Source organism: Micropterus dolomieu, linkage group LG02, assembly GCF_021292245.1.
Source record: "Micropterus dolomieu isolate WLL.071019.BEF.003 ecotype Adirondacks linkage group LG02, ASM2129224v1, whole genome shotgun sequence".
Lineage (NCBI taxonomy): Eukaryota > Metazoa > Chordata > Actinopteri > Centrarchiformes > Centrarchidae > Micropterus > Micropterus dolomieu.
Genome location: NC_060151.1, coordinates 11,206,989 through 11,226,843, shown reverse-complemented (window position 1 = coordinate 11,226,843; position 19,855 = coordinate 11,206,989). Strand labels below are relative to the sequence as shown.

Genomic DNA, 19,855 nt, shown 5'->3' with positions numbered 1-19,855 from the left:
TGGTGATGAAATGACCTCTGTAGAGCCGTTTGTCTATATGGGCTACTGTAGAAACATGGACCCCCATGTAAAAGGACCCGCGGTGTATTTAGATAGAATGGCTCATTCTAAGGTAATAAAAACATAACGGTCATTTATGTATTATGTCCTCTGTCACACTGGGAGTAGAGTCTCTCCTCTTGTGGTAGCCAGCTCTGTCTGTGGTGACCCTTTTCTATGGCCAGGCTGTGTTCACTCAGTCTGTATGTTGTCAACATTTTTCTTAGTTTAGGACATTTTATTGTACTCAGGTAATTTGCCAGTGTGAATTCTCTTTTTAGGGTCAGATAACATTGTAATTTACTTTGTGTTATGGTCGTTCTTTTCCAGTATTTAGTATATTTTTCTTTCTGCTTGCTGATAATTTGGTGTCCTGAGGCTGTTGGGGACTTGTTACTGCAGAGAGCCACAGGACCAGCTGGCTAAGGGGACTCTTCTCTGGTTTCAGCTCCTGGCATGTTAGGGCTTTGTGATGATATGCCTGGGGGTTAACTGATTTTAAGTGATTGTAAAGTTTAAGTGATCTTTTCTGTATTTTTAGTAAGAGGGGGTATTGGCCGAGCTATGCTCTGCACAGGTTATTTGGTATTTTTCTCTGCACCTGCAGGATGCTCTCAGTATGGAAAGATTCTATGATTGTTTTGTCCCATTTGTCAAATTCATTATTAGGTTTTGGTCCCCAAATTCCGCTACCATATAGAATTATTGGTTCTAGTACAAATTGGAAAATTTTAAGCCAGATTTCAATTGGAATATAGATTTTAATGTTTCTTTTTATTGCATAGAAAGCTCTCCTTGCTTTGTCCCTCAGATCTTTCACAGCCATGTTGAAGTTCCCTGTGTATGTAATGTTCATCCCTGCCTCACTCCCCGGCCCTGGGCGAAGAACGCTGGCACATTCACTTTTTGTATACATGTTCTTAATCAAATCATATGTTTTTCCTCCAATGCCAACTTTCAAGTTTAGCCTATAGAAAAGGCCCTTGTGCCAGATGGAATCAAAGGCTTTTTGGAAGTCAACAAAACAGGCATATACCTTTCTTTTCTTAATGTTTAATTCTTGATCAATTAGAGTCTGGAGGGTAAATATATGGTCCGTTGTGCGGCAATTTGGCATTTCTCTCTCTCTCTCTCTCTCTCTCTCTCTCTCGCCTGTCATTCACTGGTCTTGTGTGACTTCTACATGCATTACTGCTGCCGACAACTACATGCACGTAGCGGTTCCTCGCAGGTCTATTTCAAGTAACCGGCTATTTAAAAACGATAAAATATTCTTTGTTCATCTTTAGTTCATCAACGGTGATAAATTATCAGAAAGTGCCGCGAGGTGCTGGGGCTCAGTGTCTTCAGCAAGTGTTCCTCTGGCCACCACACACATGCTACGCATACACATGCTCACTGACGACCCATGGTTAGGGTTACAATTTTGGATTTATTTACGCACTTTAAAAACATTTATTTAAAGTGTTTTTCTTTTTACATGTTTATTTACAGCATTAAATGATGCTGGATGGTAATTGTACTTTCTGGTGCACAAATCAAGGAAGAGACAAGCCTGAGCTGTGTTAGGTGAGGGATTCCCCACAAGGTAAACATAAACATTACCGCAGTCGAGCGGCGGCAGGGACCTGCCCCTTTTTGACGATAGAAATGCGGCAGCGGATGCTGTAACATGGATCGGAAGTGCCCAAGTACACTTGCACTTTGTGTTCATATCTTTGTTTTTCTTAAGTTGAGAGGTGATCCAAATAAATGTAACTGCTTTCGCAGCGTCTCTACGGGGGAGTCGCGGTGTGAGCCGCTATGTTGGCCTGTTGTTTTCCCCTCCAGGTACCGCGAATGTCACGTGACTGAAAACTATGAATTGGGGGTCAGCCCTAGGAGAAAATATTTATTTTTAATTATTTTTTCTGTATTTTAGTGAGTGATATAGGGGAGAGCCGGAACGATTGAAACGCGGGACGAATGAAACAGCGATTTTCTTGGAGACCATACACGTCTGATATGCCAAATCAGAGATATCCATAATAAAGGCTAATAAAATTGAGGAAGCTATGGTTATTTAGAAAGTACATGCACCATTAAAACACAATGTTACGAGTGAGCGAGCTGCCTATGCAAAGATGGCCGCCAGGTGGAGACGTTGACCTCCATTGGCCAGCAGCGCGGACGAGACATCTAGCCTTCATTATGGATATCTAGGCCTATGTGCCAAATTACCTCAGCACATACAGAACACAGTAGGCCTACTTAACAGAACAGGGAAAAATCAGGTGGATACGTCATAATTTCACGGAGTTATACGAAAGAAGCTGTTTTCAATCACGGAAAGTAAATTCACTCAAGCGATCTTTTTTTAAATGAGTTGTGTTTATTGTTCCATGTGTCATGGTTATGATCACATGAAAGATTAGTTAGTATTTTAACACATCCTGAAGTTTTAAATGTCAAAGCTTTACAGTTGAGAAGCTAGAGAAGTTTAAACGTCAGGAGTCACTGTCGGGAGTCGTCCCGACACGCAACCATTCCTTATTTAGTTACAGCGGGAGGGGGGCAGAGTCCACTTGGCTGCAGGCTGGAGCACCAGGATGCTCACAGCCAAATAACAGGATCTTCACAGTAGACCAGGAAAACAGGCTACAGATGATCATAAAAAGGGCAATAGCAGAATGTGTTTGTCATCGGTTTCATACACCAAAACTTCTAAAAGCAAAAATCCTATCAGAGGGGCAACCAGGGCAAACTTTTATCAAATAGGGGCCCGCGGTTTAATTTGAGTCAGATTAGTGGTCCATGAAAATGTTTGAGAACCACTGCTCTACAGATGCATAAATCTGAAGACTGCTGTTTGACCAGTTGTATGGTGCACCTACGCTCTCTTGTGGACAAAATGCAAAGGGACACCAAAAGAGCACATGGTTACAGGTAAACATTATGAAATGAGCAGAACAACTTCCCTGTTGCTCCTCTTCATCTATTGCATGATCATCAATAATTACATCTAAATATGACAGTTGAAGTGAGACAAAAAGCTGGCATTCACTCAAAGTTTATTAAATACACATCGTAAAATAAAACTCTGTTACGATCCTTAGCTTATTAGGCTATAGCATGTGCATGTCTGCAAAGAAGCAGATGTGGAGGCTGGGTAAAGGCTGTATGTCCATGGTGATGAGACATCCAACAATCCAAGCAAAGGTTCTCATCCATCACAGTCCTCATGAAGTCTCATAAGTTTCCTCTAAGCTAAGATGCTGTGAGCAGAGTTGATCAGAACCTGACAGCAGCGTTTTGTATTGCCCAGGGAAGGGCACAGTTTTAGCTGCAACTAGTGATTTCTAAACATTTTTCAACTTTAATACCAGACTTATTGTTCTGACATTGACCTTAGCAGTTTGATTACTTTTCTGAATACATATTGTTTCATTGTTCCTCTACAGTAAGCCCTTACCTGGTATCATTTTAGGAATTTTTGATCAAATTCCATACAAACATGTTTTACACTGAATATGTGTCCTGAGCTTCATCATCACGTGATCTAAATGCAGTTTCAGATGAATTTTCATCCTGCCAAAGATATAATTCTTATGGACACTGGTTTACACAATCCAATCGAAACATTGTTAATGTCACCCCAAAATATTGCTTACTACAAGCACAGTCAATCCAAAAAGAATGAATTTGGTTTTCAGCCGTCATTAATCGATACAGGTTGAGTTCTGGTATGAACTCTTTGAAAAACAGCCTTGCATGGCATAACAAAATGTTTGATCTCAAAACCTATTCCTCCTAAACTGCACTGCCGTCAACATGTTTGACAACTGTTTCTTACATCCTTGATCTTGAGTTGCAGCATGGGCTTTTCTTTCTATTTCGTCACGTGATGCGGCTGTGAACAATTATTTGGCTACACTTAGTGTACCAAGTGTTGGTCCATCTCGGTGAAAGGTTGTCTAGCGGAATGTAATGTTCAAAACACTGACAAGTCAGGCAGTGTCAGAACAAAAGTTTGTTTGGAGTATGAAACCTGCATGTGCAAATGTTTTGAAACATTTTTGTCTGTGAAGTGTCAGTTATTTGTTGGACAACAAATGCATTGCGATGATTTCTATGCACACGTTGCTTATTCTGGCAGACACATCCTGTATTCATTGAGAAAATATTGCTTCCAAAATCAACATGTAGTTAATTAGCTGGGCTATAACTGCTGTTCACAGACCTACAGCATGTACAGTACTTTCAAGGCTTACAAAAATCTAGTAAATCAAGTGATCTATCCCTTTACAAAAATTTCACTGACACAAGGCGATCTTCTTCCACTCATCCAGGTGGCATAATTTCACAATTGTGTAGGATCTCAATCTTACCATTGAACTGCCCCATTGCTTAAATCCAGTAAATTATTGCTGCCAAGAATATACATTTTATGAATAGAATTCTAAATTTTAAAAAAGTAAACAGAAGTGCAATAAAACACAATTAAGATTTTTTTTTTTTTTTTAAACATCCAACTAACATCATGCGTAGTGTTTTTCTGTCAAACACAAATTTTTAACGTTATTAAAAAAATACAACAAATGGATGAAAAAGTCAAATATCTGAAGCACTTCTTCTGGGGCTCTTAAGGCGGTTTCAGCCTTTGACACTACTCATACTGATAACAGTTTGACACATTTGGCCAGCTGTGATCACAGCTGCTTTAACTAATCTATTAGTTAACTTTAAGTGGAAAAGAAATTTGCATATGCCCCCAAATATTAATGCGATATAGGTTATCAGAAGACTAAGAAATAACTCTCCTTACACACTTTACTGTAATGCAGAGAGTATTAAAGAGTTAGGTGAGTGTGGGATGGTGCTCCTGATTCATTAGGGAGCTTTAAAAATATTAAAGCCTGTCCCATAATCCTGTAGGCACAGCCTATGGCCAGTGTCAGTGTTATGTCTTACCAGTGCACAAGTTCCTAACTGTGCTCCTGAGAGTCAAGTGTGTACATCCCTGAAAGACATACAGTATGGACACATTTGAAATTACACCTCACGGATGAGTGAACCTGCAAAGCAGCAACACAATCTGTTTTTTGAAAATTAAAACAAAAGGACACACAGTGGAAACAAGTTGCCAGTTCTTCTGAGATGTCACACTGTGATTGAAGTGGCAATTTTTAATTCACTTCCTTCAGCAGCCTGCTAATAGATCTTGCGCAGCCCAGGTAACTGCTCAGTGTAAAGTGTATCTGAACTGGTTGCAATGCAGACGACCTGAATCATCCTCCACATCTCTGGTACGTCCATTTTTCATCCACAAGGAAAAAAGCTGTCTCTTTCCACTAGCAACACATCGTGGTTCCTTTTTATCTTTAATTGTGTCCAAAGTGGGCAACAAAGATGCCAGTGCTAACCCCATGGTGTCCGACTGCAGTCAATTGCTTTTAGAATGGCAAGAGACTGACAGTCGATCCAGTGCAGAGTGCTCTTCCTGCGGAACAGACGCAGGCCTGAATATCTCTTCCTCAGGCTACCTTCTTTTGAGCCGAGGCAACCTGGAGACACGTGACACATAAGTGTTACAGCAGGTCATCCCCAAAACATTTCTTATAGCTCATGTTAAAACACAACATTAAAAAAGGGTGAGTTTTGTGGATAAAAACTGTGTTTAGGATCACAAGAATAACACCTCTTATTTGCATCAGTTGCCCTGTGAGGTAATCACTGGTTCCAATAGCACCTAACGTTTTATTCTCAGCATCTCATTCTGAGCATGAAACAGACACAACACCCAAAACACAGAATAGTGTGTGCGCTCTGCTTACTTTTCCACTGATATGTCTGAGAAAAAGGCAGAAAGAGCATCAGAGATTGTTGACACTGGTCCAGTCTGCCCTGGACCTCTGCATCACCACCACTTACAGTGCATTCAGAAGGTTTTCAGACCCCTGCACTTTTTGCACACTTTGTTACTTTGCAGCCTAATGACAAAACTATGTTGATAAAAAAAGAATGACAAAGCAAAAACAGGACTTTTGATTTTGCAAATGTGTTAAAAAGAAAAACTCAGAAGAACTCAGTACTTAGCTGAAATACCTTTGGTAGCATACAGCCTCGAGTCCATTGGGATGGTATTGCACAGGTGATGAGTGGTGTCTGGTTTCCGCCTGACATGTTGCTCAGAACAGAGGCCAAGAAGTTCACTCTTGGTTCCATACCAGAGAATCTCGTTTCTCACAGTCTGAGAGTCCGTTAGGTGTTTCTTTGCAAACTCTAAGCAGGCTTTCATGCATCTTCCACTGAGGAGAAACTTCTGTCTGGCCAACTGCCATTAAGTCCAGATCAGTAGAGTGTTGCAGTGATGGTTGTCCTGGAAGTTTCTCCCATCTCCATACAGGATCTCTGGAGCTCAGCCAGGGGGACCACAGAGTTCGTGGTCCCATCTCTTGTCAAGGCCTCACCTGATTGTTTAGTTTGGCCGGGCAGCCAGCTCTATGAAGGTTCTTCCATTTAAGAATTATGGAAGCCCCTGGCCCCTTGGAAACCTACAACACAGCAGAAAGTATTTTTCTTCCCCAGATTTGTGTATCAACACAATCCTGTCTCTGAGCTCTGCAGGCAGTTTCTTGGCAGACGTCATGTGCATTGTCAGCTGTGCGTACCGTTCCAAATCGTATCCAATGAATTGAATTTTCAACAGGTGGACTCCAATCAAGGTGTGGTAACATCTCAAAGATGATCAAGAGAAATGGGAGAAACCTGAGCTAAACTGCATTATAGCAAAGGGTCTGCATAATTAGTCAGTGTTATCAGTTTTTTTCCCTTTAGTAAATTTGCTAAAATGTGTAAAATCCTGTTTTCTCTTTGTGATTCTGGGGTATTGAGTGCAGATTAATGAGGGGGAAATTAATGTAAACGATTTTAGCATAAGGCTGCAAAATAATGTAAAGAAATAAAGTGCAGGTGTCTCAATACTTTCTGAATGAACTGTACATTTATTTTTTGCACTGTTACTCAAGATACCCCTCAAACACATCCAGCTCTGTGTCCGCGTCATAGGGCACAGAGGCCGGGTCGGACAGTACCCCGAGGTCCACCAGCGCCTGGTCCATGTCCTCAGGCAGAAATACTATCCCCACATTCAGGACGATGTACTCCATCAGAAAGGCATAGTAGAGGATCAGGACGTTCACAAAGAACAGGCCCAGATAAAACATATATGGAAGTTCGTCCAACAGAGATTCTACCGAATCTAGCTGGGCATAAATTGGGTGTGTCATAGAAAAGAAAGGAAGCCACGGTTTGGGTCCTTGCGTTTGTGCGGGGCCAGGATGTGGCAGACTGGAGTCGCTGGTGTCACCGCTAGAAATCTTTCTGGGGTGATGGAGCTGGGGCGTCCATTTCGGCTAGTCCCGTCCTGCAAACAGTGACTGAGAGGCAGCTTGTAAGTGCTACTTTATCTGTAAGGTCCAGAAGGAAACAGCAGCACAGGTCGACATAAGGGAATAACGTTCATAGCTAATAATAACCGGCAGACAGTATCAAAATATCACGTTAGCTAGCTCGACGCATTCTTAACATTGGTTCTTTGGGTTTGCGGAATTCACGCCATGCCACTTGGCCAGGGCTAAAAACAGTAGCACGCAATGCTAGTGAAAACAAAGGCGAACATTTCTACAAGCAAAGAATTTGGCGTTTTCTTGCGTAACGTTACACATCCGTACCGGGGAAATTCGAAACACTCACGAACATACGCTTCTGCCGATGTTTTTACAGGTTAATGCCCTCTCTAATATTTTTGCCAACTGCATCAAAACAGTCCTCCTCACCACAAAGGGACACCTGAGGCCTCGGCAGTTGATTGGCTCACCGTATGACAGGCTCTGCTGTGATTGGTCTTTACGGTGTCAGTCAGTTTAATGGCCCCCTCGCGAGGACGTGTCGCGTGCTTTAATCGTCACTGCAAACATGGGAAGAGAGTGTTGTAGTTTTCTTCCCCACGCTTTTGTATGCTGTGTCAAGTGTCCACAGTAGGGAGGGAACAGCAACTCCCAGACAAACCATCCGCCTGCTCTGTTACGTAATGACCGCTGAGCGCAGCTATCGCCGCCTATCACCTTCTGTTTGCTAAGAAGCTATCTGTAAAGGAAAGTGGGTGTAATGGATAGATGCGGACGCTATCCTTAGCAAAATAACGCGCCTGGCAAAACATCACCTCCGTTACAACTGCAGCCATGTTTGGCCGGTCACGGAGCTGGGTTGGAGGACAGGGAAAAGCGAAAAACATCCACTCCTTGGACCATTTGAAGTAAGTAGCTAGCATTCGTTATGCTAACGTTAGCGTGTATCATAACCGACTGAGAATGACTGTCCGTGTTATCAGTAGCCCAGTTGTTAACAGCTAAAATAATAGTAGCTAACTAACTGCAGATGTCCAGTCAGCTAATAAAGTCCATACCGTTTCTGTTGTGCTTGGCATGGGAGGTAGAAATGTTAGCTAGCTTGTAATGGTTAGCATTAAAGTGAAAATCCACCCTAAAACAGAAATGACACTGTAATGTTAATCTTCTAATGGGTTTGGACGGTAAAGTCAGTAACGTTATGGAACATCGAACATTAACTGGCTGAAAATAGAAGTGTCAAGACTTATAGAGCCCGCACAGATGTTTTTTCTAGGTGGTCCAGGAAAGACCTCTGCTCAGGTTAAAGTAGGGAGGGAGCTATGCTTGGAGTTACTGAGTAACTGAGGTCACCAAAGCCTATGGCAAAACCTAAAGTTGTCCCACAACAAGAAGAGCAGCAAATTAACCAGTATGAGGGAGATATCAGTCGAGCTCAGTCTGGGCACACCCATAGAGTCCTGAGAAGAGTTTCTAATGAGGCACAATAATTGTAAACACCTGTGAGGATGTTAAGTGCATGGGGCTTGAATTTGGTGGTTATTACATTACACTATTTTGGAGAAGTTCCATTATTAAGTTAGAGGCTATTTTTGTGGGCTCGTAGCAATGACTATTTGTTTTACATCCAGAAGAGATTCATTTGAACATAGGGTTCAAAGCAGACATATCTCTATCACCACTGGAGCTGTCAATGTCCCATGTTGTTTCATGATTCTGCCCCGTGGAGCAGCTTCCAGACACATCTCTAGATCACTGCAGCCTGTCTTGTTGCTGTTAAGTTTAAAGAAAAATTTGTACATATTGACAAATTAAAACTGAGATGTGCATTCACCACATTGTTCCCTGCATATACCACCCATTCATCTCTCAGATACATGTACCATGTCCTGACCAAAAACACCACAGTGACAGACCACAACCGAAACCTTCTAGTGGAGACCATCCGCTCCATCACAGAAATCCTCATCTGGGGGGACCAGAATGACAGCTCTGTGTTTGAGTAAGTACGAGTTAACATCTTTATGCCAAATCCCTCCCCATAGTAGCTCCAAATATGCAGACGTGACTGCTGCATGGGAATCGAAGTGACAGTTGCTTGTATTTGAATAATCTCTATTCAAAAAGATTTGCTAATTGTGCACACTCTTGTATAACCTCACACTGATGCGTTTGAACAGATGCACACTTGTAAACAAATGAACTGTGAATTTTCAAAGAGCACCTTGATGTCAGTCATGGAAGATTCCTCTTCATCGCTTCTTTACTAGTCATGTTTTATCACCTGATCTGGAGGTGTTTCAAAAGGCAAACAACATAACAAACATATCAGGATAATCATACTCCAATTTACACTTATAGGAAATTTAAGACTCCCACCCCCATTCTTCCCGTATAGCAGCATTGTCAACAACCGAACTCCCATTATTTCTGACTGTGAACAATTCAAAACAAATTAAAACTGTTTTTGTATCTCAGACATTCCTGATTTTCTTCCTGTTATGCTGGCTCTCCACAAAGTGGTAACATTTGACTAGAGAAAACGTATTTTACCAAAAGCAGTAGTAGAAATAAATACTCTTGGGTAGTAATGTTTGCATTTTGTAAGCCCTTGGCAAATTTATGTTCGGCTGAGCTAGCAATAGACAACCACTTATATGTGTGTATTTCATGTAGTTAAGATGCAGTTAAACATTGCAGGAAATTGTTCTTGGAAGTCTTTTCACTCCAAACCACTTACATATTGCACTTGTTTCTGGGGACTGCTGCATGTCAACGCCTCTATCAGTCCACTTCGCCACATCTTCATTATGTGATACAGGAAATGGCTTTGAAGAGCAGAAAAGCCACACAGGATGTTGAAAGTGCAGGATGTTGAAACTTTCTGCTATCAGGAAGCCCTTATAATAAATGACATGAACAGTGCATGAAGGGTCACCCATAATTTTCTAGGCTTGAAGCTGTTCGGTATTTTGTAGTCATTGGCTGTATAAATGTGCAGCTTTTTTAGTAATAGTTAAACATTATGAGAATGATCTTCATATGATCTGGTCCAGTGAACATTAGCTTGAAATGATAAACTGCAAGGTTTCTTAGGGTGGTATGAGCTGTATGTGAGTAAAAGACATCAGCATAATGCAGCACAGAAATAAAGGTTGAACATTTTTTGCATATTGCTTTTATTAGATTGTAACAGTATAGATACAGATAGGAAACAAAGGAAGAGAGAAGGGTATAAATGCAACTGCCAGAATCAGATCAGGGATGTTGTGGGTGTATGGTTTGCTTCTTAACCACTAGTCCAGCAGGATGCTGCAAAAGAGAAACAATCTTCTTTTTGATAATTATATATCAGATTAAGTCATCATGAATTAAATCCTTTGTGTGTTTGTGTGTACACTGCTGTGTATGTTCAGCTTCTTCTTGGAGAAGAACATGTTTGCCTTCTTTCTGAACATCCTACGTCAGAAGTCAGGACGCTACGTGTGCGTCCAGCTCCTCCAGACCCTCAACATACTGTTTGAGAATATCAGCCACGAGACTTCCCTGTGTAAGTATTTGAATCAACACCGGCTGAAAATATAGGATCACATATATGATTTAATGCGTAGAGCTGGGCAGTAAAACAATAATAATTATCACAATATAATTTTCCTCAAAACAATATAACAAATGTTTAATGAATGTTCAATAAGTGTTTGACTTAATTTATTTGAATCATGAATTTATTGGCACTTCATTTTTCCATCTATTTATCACAATTGTTTAGAATTTTCTACCTCAGATTTGTTAAGTGATCCACTGTTTGACATCAGTTGTTGTCAGAAGTTTAACCACATAACTAACCATCTGGTTTCTTAAATTTTCACTCAGGAGCAAAAATCAGACTTTAAACTTCAAAGAAATAATGATTTGACATATATCGTGATAATTATCGATATCGAGTGATATGAAATGGTTTTTATCGTGATAACATTTTTGGGCATATCGCCCAGCCCTAAATAAGAGTAAAGGATGACAGTGACTTATCAGGAGTTAGCAAAAATAATACAAGCTGAGCTAATAATGGATTACTGAATGTAATGTGATGTAATGAGTGTACTGAGCAAATATTTACTTTCTAGTCTGTTGTCCTAATGGCAGATAATATCACTGTGAGATGCTTGAAATTCTTTCACTACAGGTTGATGTGAATAATGAACAGATTTTCATTAGCTTTCATTAGAGAATAGCGTAAAACCTTTAAGCTTGAAAGAAATAATGGTTTGACATTTATTAAAATTGAATGATATGAACATTTTCATCATAACATTTGTGGCCGTATTGCCTAACTCTAGTAATGCATTGCAATAAAATAATACATTTCTTCAATTTTAATTTTAAATTTTTTGAGACTGCTGAAAAATGTTTTAATCTGAATTGAAAGTGAGCAGTGACATACACCGATTGTACTTATTACAGGACTGTTGTATTGAATTGCCTTGAAATGTACAGCGCGTAGATGTGTCCATGTTTTTGATGGATATTGTAGGCTTAACAATGCAGGGCATTGCCTTTCTTTCTCTACAATGCATAGCAGCCTGCCACATTTTTTGTTGTTGCTAGGCAACCAAAGACTCAGCTGGTGATATGCTGTCATTTATGCAGCTGGTTGGTAAGGTTTGCACTTTGGTAACTTGTGGAGGTATTAAAAAAATCAAGAGTTGTGGAATTGTGACAAAACAAATAGTCTTTTCTCATGTTTGCTGCACACAATAGTCACTGCAGTAGTAGTGATCTGATGATAGGAGAGCAAAAATGAAAGTAGTGTAGTGAAGCTAAGACGGTACGGTTGTCAGCAGTTCACAAAAAAAACATCTTCCTAAAACATTTGCTCGGTGAACAAGGCTGAGCTTGTTTCTCTTCATTTGTCAGATTACCTCTTGTCGAACAACCACGTGAACTCCATCATCGTCCACAAGTTTGACTTCTCGGACGAGGAGATCATGGCCTACTATATCTCCTTCCTCAAGACCCTGTCGCTCAAACTCAACAACCACACCGTGCACTTCTTCTACAATGAGGTGAGGCCATAGACAGATGAGATGGGATGGGTTGTGGGGGGGGGGGGGGGGGGGGGGGGGTGGATTATAGGGAAGAAAGGTATAGAGGATTTTTTATTCGATGTCAACAACTTTTTGTGCACTCTCTTTGAAAGAGGAACGACTGAATAGACAAAAGATGAGTGGTTGAGTTTGAGGTACACAGAGAGAGAAGAATGACAGCATGCTTAAATTTTGCAATTTTATTACTGGTGATATTTTAAAGAGTCAGTCAGTCAGTCAGTTAATTTGTACAAAAATGAATAAAATAAAAACATTTTTAAATTATTTTTTTTGTCAACCTGTGTTTGGACTTCAGGTGACTTCTATCCACCAATCTTCAGCAGCATACTTCCCTACCTACATTTGATGGAATGTTTAATATATTATAGTCATGCTAAAGAATGATCACAGTGTTTGCAACAATATCTTGTTCCTCTGAAATTGAGTTTCAAAACAGTTGTTATTCTTTATTTAAAAATATTCATCGAATATTATTGAACAGTTCAGAGTTCAGGTCTGTTGTCAGAATCAGAAGAATCAGAAGGAGCTTTATTGCCAACTAGTGTTTTACACATAAAAGAAATTTGCTTTGGTGTTAAGATGCTACACGCAGACATACAGCTGACATAAATAGATGTAGAAATATATAAATATGTAATAAACAAATGCAAGTTATATAAGAATATAGAATAGTTGTGTGTCTGTGTTTGTGTGTCTGTGGTAATAGATGATAAAACCAAAGAATACTGTCCACCTGAATAATCTCTGAAGATGTTGTTTACCTGTCATTGTTTCAGCAGTAGCTTTAATCCTTCCACTGGCCTGTGTGTGCTGGGGAAAGTTATTGGTGTACTGTTGCTGGTAGATTTACCCCTGAAGCCAAAACCACACCAGTGTGTAGATCTGAGAGTACTTATATATGTGGTTAAGTAACCTATAATAGATTTATTTATTTTAGCTTAATTTTACTTTCTGAAATTATTTAGAAATAAACAATAAATATAAACCCTACCTCTTTGGAATGCAAAGGAAGACATTTTTTGTTTCTGGATGTAGCGTTGTAAGCAACTCAGCTGACATCTGGTCAGTGTGAAAGCAATTTTTACTATTTACAATTGTCTTATTTATAATTAACCTCTCACTTTATTTATTGTAATTAATCTATCATTTGTTGATTTGTAGTTTATTCTCCTCCAGAGGGCGCTATAGGATAGCTGATTACTTTGGCCTCTGCTGTTGCTGTCAGACGTGACACTATTAAGAGCAGATCATGGCACACTCCTGGCTTGGGTTTGGTGTCAGCTTTCTTCATTTGCTATGACCACTGGGTGACTGCTCTCTGACACTCACCTGTGATTGGCTGCCGGTCACAGTAACTGAGGGATGTTTGGGTAGAGGATCACACACTGGCACAGAGAGAGATGACTGTAAGATGATGAGCTGCTGGTTTTTTATACACATTTATACTAAGCGCAACATGCTGTTATGTTAATCGGTGTTGACCGTCTAAAATACTGTTAGTCCCGTTAGATTGTGAGGAGGAAACGTCTCTTTAGTACAGTTTGTACTTGAGTGTCTATCATGTTTCAGGATGGGTCAAAAACATTCATGTCAAAAGCTTACAGTGTTCTTTTGCCTGATGCTAATCTTCCATCCAATATAGCATCTCCTTCTTTAGGATCATGCTTACTCTTACAGTAACTCTGTGACACCTTGAAATAACTTTGACTTTTTTGTAATTGCACAGCCTGTATGTCTGAAAAAAAGTAATGCGCAGATTAAAATTTATAGAACACTTTCTCAGTTAAATAGGAACTAAATACCAGTTTGCTCTTTTAATGAAGTCCTTTCTTATCAAAATGCAGTACTGCCCAGAATTTCTGTGTCCGCCAGCTGCTTTCTCTCTGTCTCTCTCTCTGTGGTCGTCTGTGGCCTGAGCACGGCGGTGCAATGCCGTGCCTTGCTCACCGGCGCCCCCTCTCTGTCTCCCACACACAGCACACTAATGACTTTGCCCTGTACACCGAGGCCATTAAGTTTTTCAACCACCCTGAAAGCATGGTCCGCATCGCAGTCCGCACCATCACACTCAACGTCTACAAAGGTGAGTGCCAATAACGAGCATGCGCACATACTGGCCCACACACACACACACACACACACACACACACACTCACGGGATGCTGGGACTGCAAACCGCCGTTCTTTGTAATCCTTCCCTCTTCCTGCTGCTGCTTCTGGTGCATGAGCATGACTAACAGGTAACGCTGTAGCAAACACGCACAAATACACAGCCTGCTGAATTTCTGGCCTTAAATGTTTCTTTTCCTTCTTCTGTATGCAATTTATTATCATTGTCGTTTAAAAGAGTGGCTCTCCGGAAGTATGATTGGACACAGTCCTTTATTTTATGAAGTTCTTCAAAAGATCTTGCAATCAAAGTAGTACATGAAAATCTGTTCTTTATTCACATCAACCTGCTACTAAGGAAAGAATTTCAAGCATCTCACAGTGATACTATCTGCTATTAGGACAAAATAGACTAGAAAGTAAATATTTGCTCAGTGCATCTCTGACAGCTGAAATGGCAGAACTACAGGAACTGTGAAAATACTTAAATCTATATACAGCAGTATCTGACTGTAAGGGGAGAAATGAAGGGTTTTATTCCCTATTGTCAAATACTGATTCAAACTATCACTTTTTTCTCATTCTACACATTTGTCATTAAATCAGTAACATCTGCAGTTACTTAATTCAGACATTTGCCATTGGTTTTGTTGCAAAAAGTTTACTGCAATGTGCACCGCGTAAGGACATTCAGCATCCAATAAGTCACTGTCATCCTTTACTCTTATTTAGGGCTGGGCGATATGGACAAAATGTTATCACGATAAAAACATTTCATATCAATAATTATCACGATTTATGTCAAATCATTATTTCTTTCAAGTTTAAAGGCTGATTTTTGCTCCTGTGTTAATTATGTGGTTAAACTTTTCTTTATGGTCAGAATGTGACAAACACTGGATCACTTCACAAATCTGAGGTGGAACATTCAAAACTATTATGATAAAAATCTGTTTTCAACAAATATGATTAGTAAATCATTTTCTCAACAAAATTAATATTTTTATTAGAAAAATGAAGTGCTGATTTGCCTGTGATTCAAATTAATTATACCAAATAGTATATAAATTGAACATTTATTATATTATTGAGGAAAATGATCATTATTACTATCTATCTATCTATCTATATATATGTGTGTGTGTGTGTGTGTGTGTACACACACACACACACACACATACACATAATCAATTTATACATTTAATAGATATTAAAGATATAATCTATCAGAGATTGTTACAATCCAACAACATGAACTTTTTATGTTTATGGTTTCTGTACCATATCTGAGAAAGTGGCTAAAGTTCAATGAATTTGAACTTCGCTTGTGTGCTACGCCATTGGTGCACGCTGTGCTGTGTCCGGCTCTGCTTCTCCTTCCTGCTGTCTCTCTGGCCTCCTCAGGGCTCGGAGCTGGTCTCTCCAGGGGAGGCGGGTGGGACATTAAGCGGGATAGGCTTTTCTCCACACATCATGCCTCTCGTCACTATACATAACATTGCCTCAACATACAGTCACTGCAACATGTATCAACAATAGCGTCCTGTCTGTCTCCGTACCTGTTTTGTCTAGTCCTGCGTGTACCCTTTGCACTGTAAAACTGTGAAGTCATTACCGTTACCGCACAACTGACTGACTTTAACTATATTAGAAATACTAGTCACTTAAGAAGTAGCCCAGTGGTGTGGGGGATGTATCAGTGATTGGTTGGACATGAGCTTTGCTGTAGTAAAGAATCTGTCAAAGTGGGAAGCATCAACTCAATGCAGTAATTCTGACTGATGGCTTTTTTCCCCCAACATCTGAGAAGAACATTTGTATCCTAAAGCACAGGCTGAGACACTGCTGTAATGCAAAATATTCATTGCATTGTGACTTTATGCAGTGAAAGCTGTGGCTTATTGTGGCAAAAAAACTTGCTAATTTAATGACTAATTTTTTGATTAACCCACGACTTAAGGACTTGTAGTGTCACAACACTGAAAATGGGTCAGAATGAATGAAAACTACTATTGCTTTTAGTATCATAATGTTGAACATTATAGAGCCACTGTTTGATGCTTCCTACTGATTCCTTGGGTCACACACTGCAACAAATGACAACCTGGAAAAGGGTTTTGACCTTACAATAGACAGCGTCAAGATATTTTAGTCATTATGTTACTACAGTGTGAAATCCTAAAAATAATTGTAAAATGTTTAGGTAACATATAAGCTCCTTTGCCAGATGTGCCATTGTTTGCAGTTTATTAGTTAAAATACCTGCAGGGTCCTTCCCAAACTCCACCCCTCCACAGCTGTCCCTGTACTCACATTAACCCTGTGTCTGTTTCCCCCTCTCCCTGCTCCTCCTTCTCCTCCTCTTCAACAACCACTCCTCCTCCTCTTCCTCTCCTTGTCTCTCTCCTCCTCTCCCTCCTCCCTCTACGCGCCCCATCTGCCTAACTCCAGTTTCATGTAAGTTGGTTCCATTCATTCAGTCTTTTTTTTTTTTTTTTTTAGGGCTGGGTATCCTAGAACCATGTTTTGTTGTTATTTTGTTTTCCCCTTTACTGTTACCAGTTGTTCATACAGTACATTGATGCAGATACAGTTCTAAAAAAAAAAAAAAAAGTGTTAAATAATAAGCCAATCAGTGCTGTTAATGTGAGACTTGTCTTATATTGATTTTAATGCCTCAAATTTAAAATGTTTGGTTGATTTAAAATGAGTTATTATTGCACATTACATGCCATTGTTTGCAGATACCCAGCCCTATTTGTTCCTAATATTGTATCTGTTATAAATGTACTGGTATGAATATCCTTGCAATTGTTGTTCTTGTAAACCATTCTGTATCACCCACCTACACACATGCAGAAAAACTGCATGCCTTATTTAAATTTCATCTTGGGTTAATTGCTCCACAAACTTAATTTCAGCTCAGCCCCACATGGTGGTAGCCATTTTGGTGATGGGTTTGACAGCTTTTGTCACTCTGGTTATTTAGTCAGTGTCCCCCTCTGCTTTAATTCTCAGTCCATCCACTAATGGACTAAGCTGGAAGCTGGGCACTGTGGCTCTTGAGTAGATGCAGCTTGTGATTAGTCTATTTGTTTTCTGGTGTTTATATAATTCTTTCATTTGATTTGGCTGCTCATTCACTACTTGTCCCAGTTTGACCCATGGCATTGCAAAATTGGCTTTTATTTGAATTTTGACTACTACATGAGAAAGTGTTGCTCCACCAGGACTGTTCACATTTCTAGTCAGTTAAGCTGTCATTCACAGAACAGAAGTATCCTATTCCCTCTGATTGAAAACACATCAGAAAATTTAGACAAAGTGCCCTTTGTGTTAGACAAATGCTCTTATTCCACACAAATTAAACAAAACACAGCTGTCAGGGTTTTCTACTCTGTAGTTTCTATCTAGTAAGAATTTAAGGACGTTTTTAAAATGGACGCTGCAGAACCAGAGATATCGTCTTATATTCCACACATTCTTCTTCCTTGTTAAAACCTGGCAACTACATTACCCACAAAGCAATTCAACTGCACACAGTTCAGTCTGAGATTTGAGTGAAATCCACTTCTCCACAACCTCAGATTGTTGTGTGTTCTCACTTGTAGTCTTCCGCCCAAACCGACGCTGACTCGCGTCACATCACTTAAGGTCATTTATCAGACTTCACACAGCGCCTTCTGCAGCCACAAAGGAAAACTTTTTACACATTTGCTGTAGTTCTCCCCAAGACCTGTAAACACACCTTCATGTGTAAAATCTGCAGAGTTCCTGTTTAACATTTGCACACTAATGAACTTACATTTTTTTGTATCATCGCTCAGTGACTAATCTTGTGAATTTCATTACTACTGATACAAAGTTGGACCAAATATGGCTCAGATCTTGCTTTTGTCTAAAGATAGTTCCTCTTAAGAAGGTGTCAAAGTGAGTGTGACATACTCATGAGTGCAGGCTCAGATCACAGGCTCTTCTCTACTCACAGTGCAAATAGCCCAAGTTACACTGTTTCAATTTGAAACTGAACTGGCTTTCATCTTAATCCCACTCAACTGTATTCCCTTTATATATTGTATTAACACTTAATTTGCCTTAATGTGGTTGGTTAATTTTCCTCTTATTTTTATTTGAATGGTGTTTTAAAAAAAAAAAAAATCACATTCTCTTAGTTCTCTGGGATCACAAAGTGTGTGTGCGTATGAATATGTGTGAGTGTTTGTGTGTGTGTGTGGGGGGGGGATTTCATACCTTTGGGCAGCCTTGGCAACTACCCTAACCCAGATCTTGATCCTCACCCTACTCTCTCCAGTGGACAACCAGCACATGCTGCACTACATCCGTGATAAGACAGCTGTCCCATATTTCAGCAACTTGGTCTGGTTTATTGGCAGCCATGTCATCGAACTGGACAAGTGTGTGCAGACAGATGAAGAGTAAGTGCCATCGGTCTTTCTTAGTGTAATTATCACCGTGGCCTCTAGGGGTCAGGCCTGTCTCTGGTTTTTGACCACTTTCACTACCTAAGTAACATCCCACTCTCTTTGTTGTGTCCCAGACATAAGAACAGAGGAAAGTTAAGTGACCTGGTAGCAGAGCACCTTGACCACCTCCACTACTTGAACGATATCCTCATCATCAACTGTGAATTCCTTAATGACGTTTTGACCGACCACCTCCTCAACCGCCTGTTCCTGCCCCTCTATGTGTACTCTTTGGTTATCCCAGAGACGGTATGTAACCCTGACCTGCATGTCTAAATGGAGCCCTTGTGTCATACACTCACCTAAAGGATTATTAGGAACACCATACTAATACTGTGTTTGACCCCCTTTCGCCTTCAGAACTGCCTTAATTCTACGTGGCATTGATTCAACAAGGTGCTGAAAGCATTCTTTAGAAATGTTGGCCCATATTGATAGGATAGCATCTTGCAGTTGATGGAGATTTGTGGGATGTACATCCAGGGCACGAAGCTCCCGTTCCACCACATCCCAAAGATGCTCTGTTGGGTTGAGATCTGGTGACTGTGGGGGCCATTTTAGTACAGTGAACTCATTGTCATGTTCAAGAAACCAATTTGAAATGATTCGAGCTTTGTGACATGGTGCATTATCCTGCTGGAAGTAGCCATCAGAGGATGGGTACATGGTGGCCATAAAGGGATGGACATGGTCAGAAACAATGCTCAGGTAGGCCGTGGCATTTAAACGA

The 19,855-nt window shown here is 40.2% G+C and overlaps 2 protein-coding genes across 9 annotated transcripts in view; one reads left to right on the top strand and one right to left on the bottom strand.

Annotated features, from left to right (window-relative positions):
- Positions 1 to 3,072: 3,072 nt before the first annotated feature.
- dexi (Dexi homolog (mouse)) lies at positions 3,073 to 8,070 on the bottom strand. 4 transcript variants are annotated; one of them, XM_046074592.1, is made up of 3 exons: positions 7,898 to 8,070; positions 6,124 to 7,457; positions 3,073 to 5,582 (listed from the first exon to the last, which is right to left on the bottom strand). In XM_046074592.1, exon 2 carries the CDS (start codon positions 7,305 to 7,307, stop codon positions 7,038 to 7,040), a length of 270 nt encoding a protein of 89 aa, XP_045930548.1. In that variant the 5' UTR covers positions 7,308 to 7,457; positions 7,898 to 8,070; the 3' UTR covers positions 3,073 to 5,582; positions 6,124 to 7,037. The 4 variants fall into 4 exon arrangements, with proteins under 4 accessions (XP_045930548.1, XP_045930558.1, XP_045930540.1 ...); XM_046074602.1 differs by lacking the exon at positions 7,898 to 8,070 and adding an exon at positions 7,857 to 7,890; XM_046074584.1 differs by lacking the exon at positions 7,898 to 8,070 and having other exon boundaries at positions 5,853 to 7,848.
- clec16a (C-type lectin domain containing 16A) overlaps positions 8,005 to 19,855 on the top strand; it is a 54,785-nt gene continuing 42,934 nt past the window's right edge. For 4 of the 5 annotated variants that reach the window (XR_006828854.1, XR_006828853.1, XR_006828851.1 and 1 more), the window contains exons 1-8: positions 8,005 to 8,335; positions 9,301 to 9,429; positions 10,844 to 10,977; positions 12,342 to 12,490; positions 14,510 to 14,615; positions 17,093 to 17,098; positions 18,954 to 19,077; positions 19,200 to 19,374. Coding sequence is in view for 2 of the 5 variants with exons in the window: in XM_046074539.1 (XP_045930495.1) it covers positions 8,262 to 8,335; positions 9,301 to 9,429; positions 10,844 to 10,977; positions 12,342 to 12,490; positions 14,510 to 14,615; positions 17,093 to 17,098; positions 18,954 to 19,077; positions 19,200 to 19,374 (897 nt within the window). In the remaining 3 variants the exon portion in view is untranslated. The remainder of the gene's footprint in view (positions 8,336 to 9,300; positions 9,430 to 10,843; positions 10,978 to 12,341; positions 12,491 to 14,509; positions 14,616 to 17,092; positions 17,099 to 18,953; positions 19,078 to 19,199; positions 19,375 to 19,855) is intronic. The other variant, XM_046074556.1, reaches the window with a different exon arrangement.

Excerpts from the sequence above, each read along its gene's own strand:
- dexi (XM_046074592.1), bottom strand. The coding sequence starts at position 7,307 with ATGACACACCCAATTTATGCCCAGCTAGATTCGGTAGAATCTCTGTTG.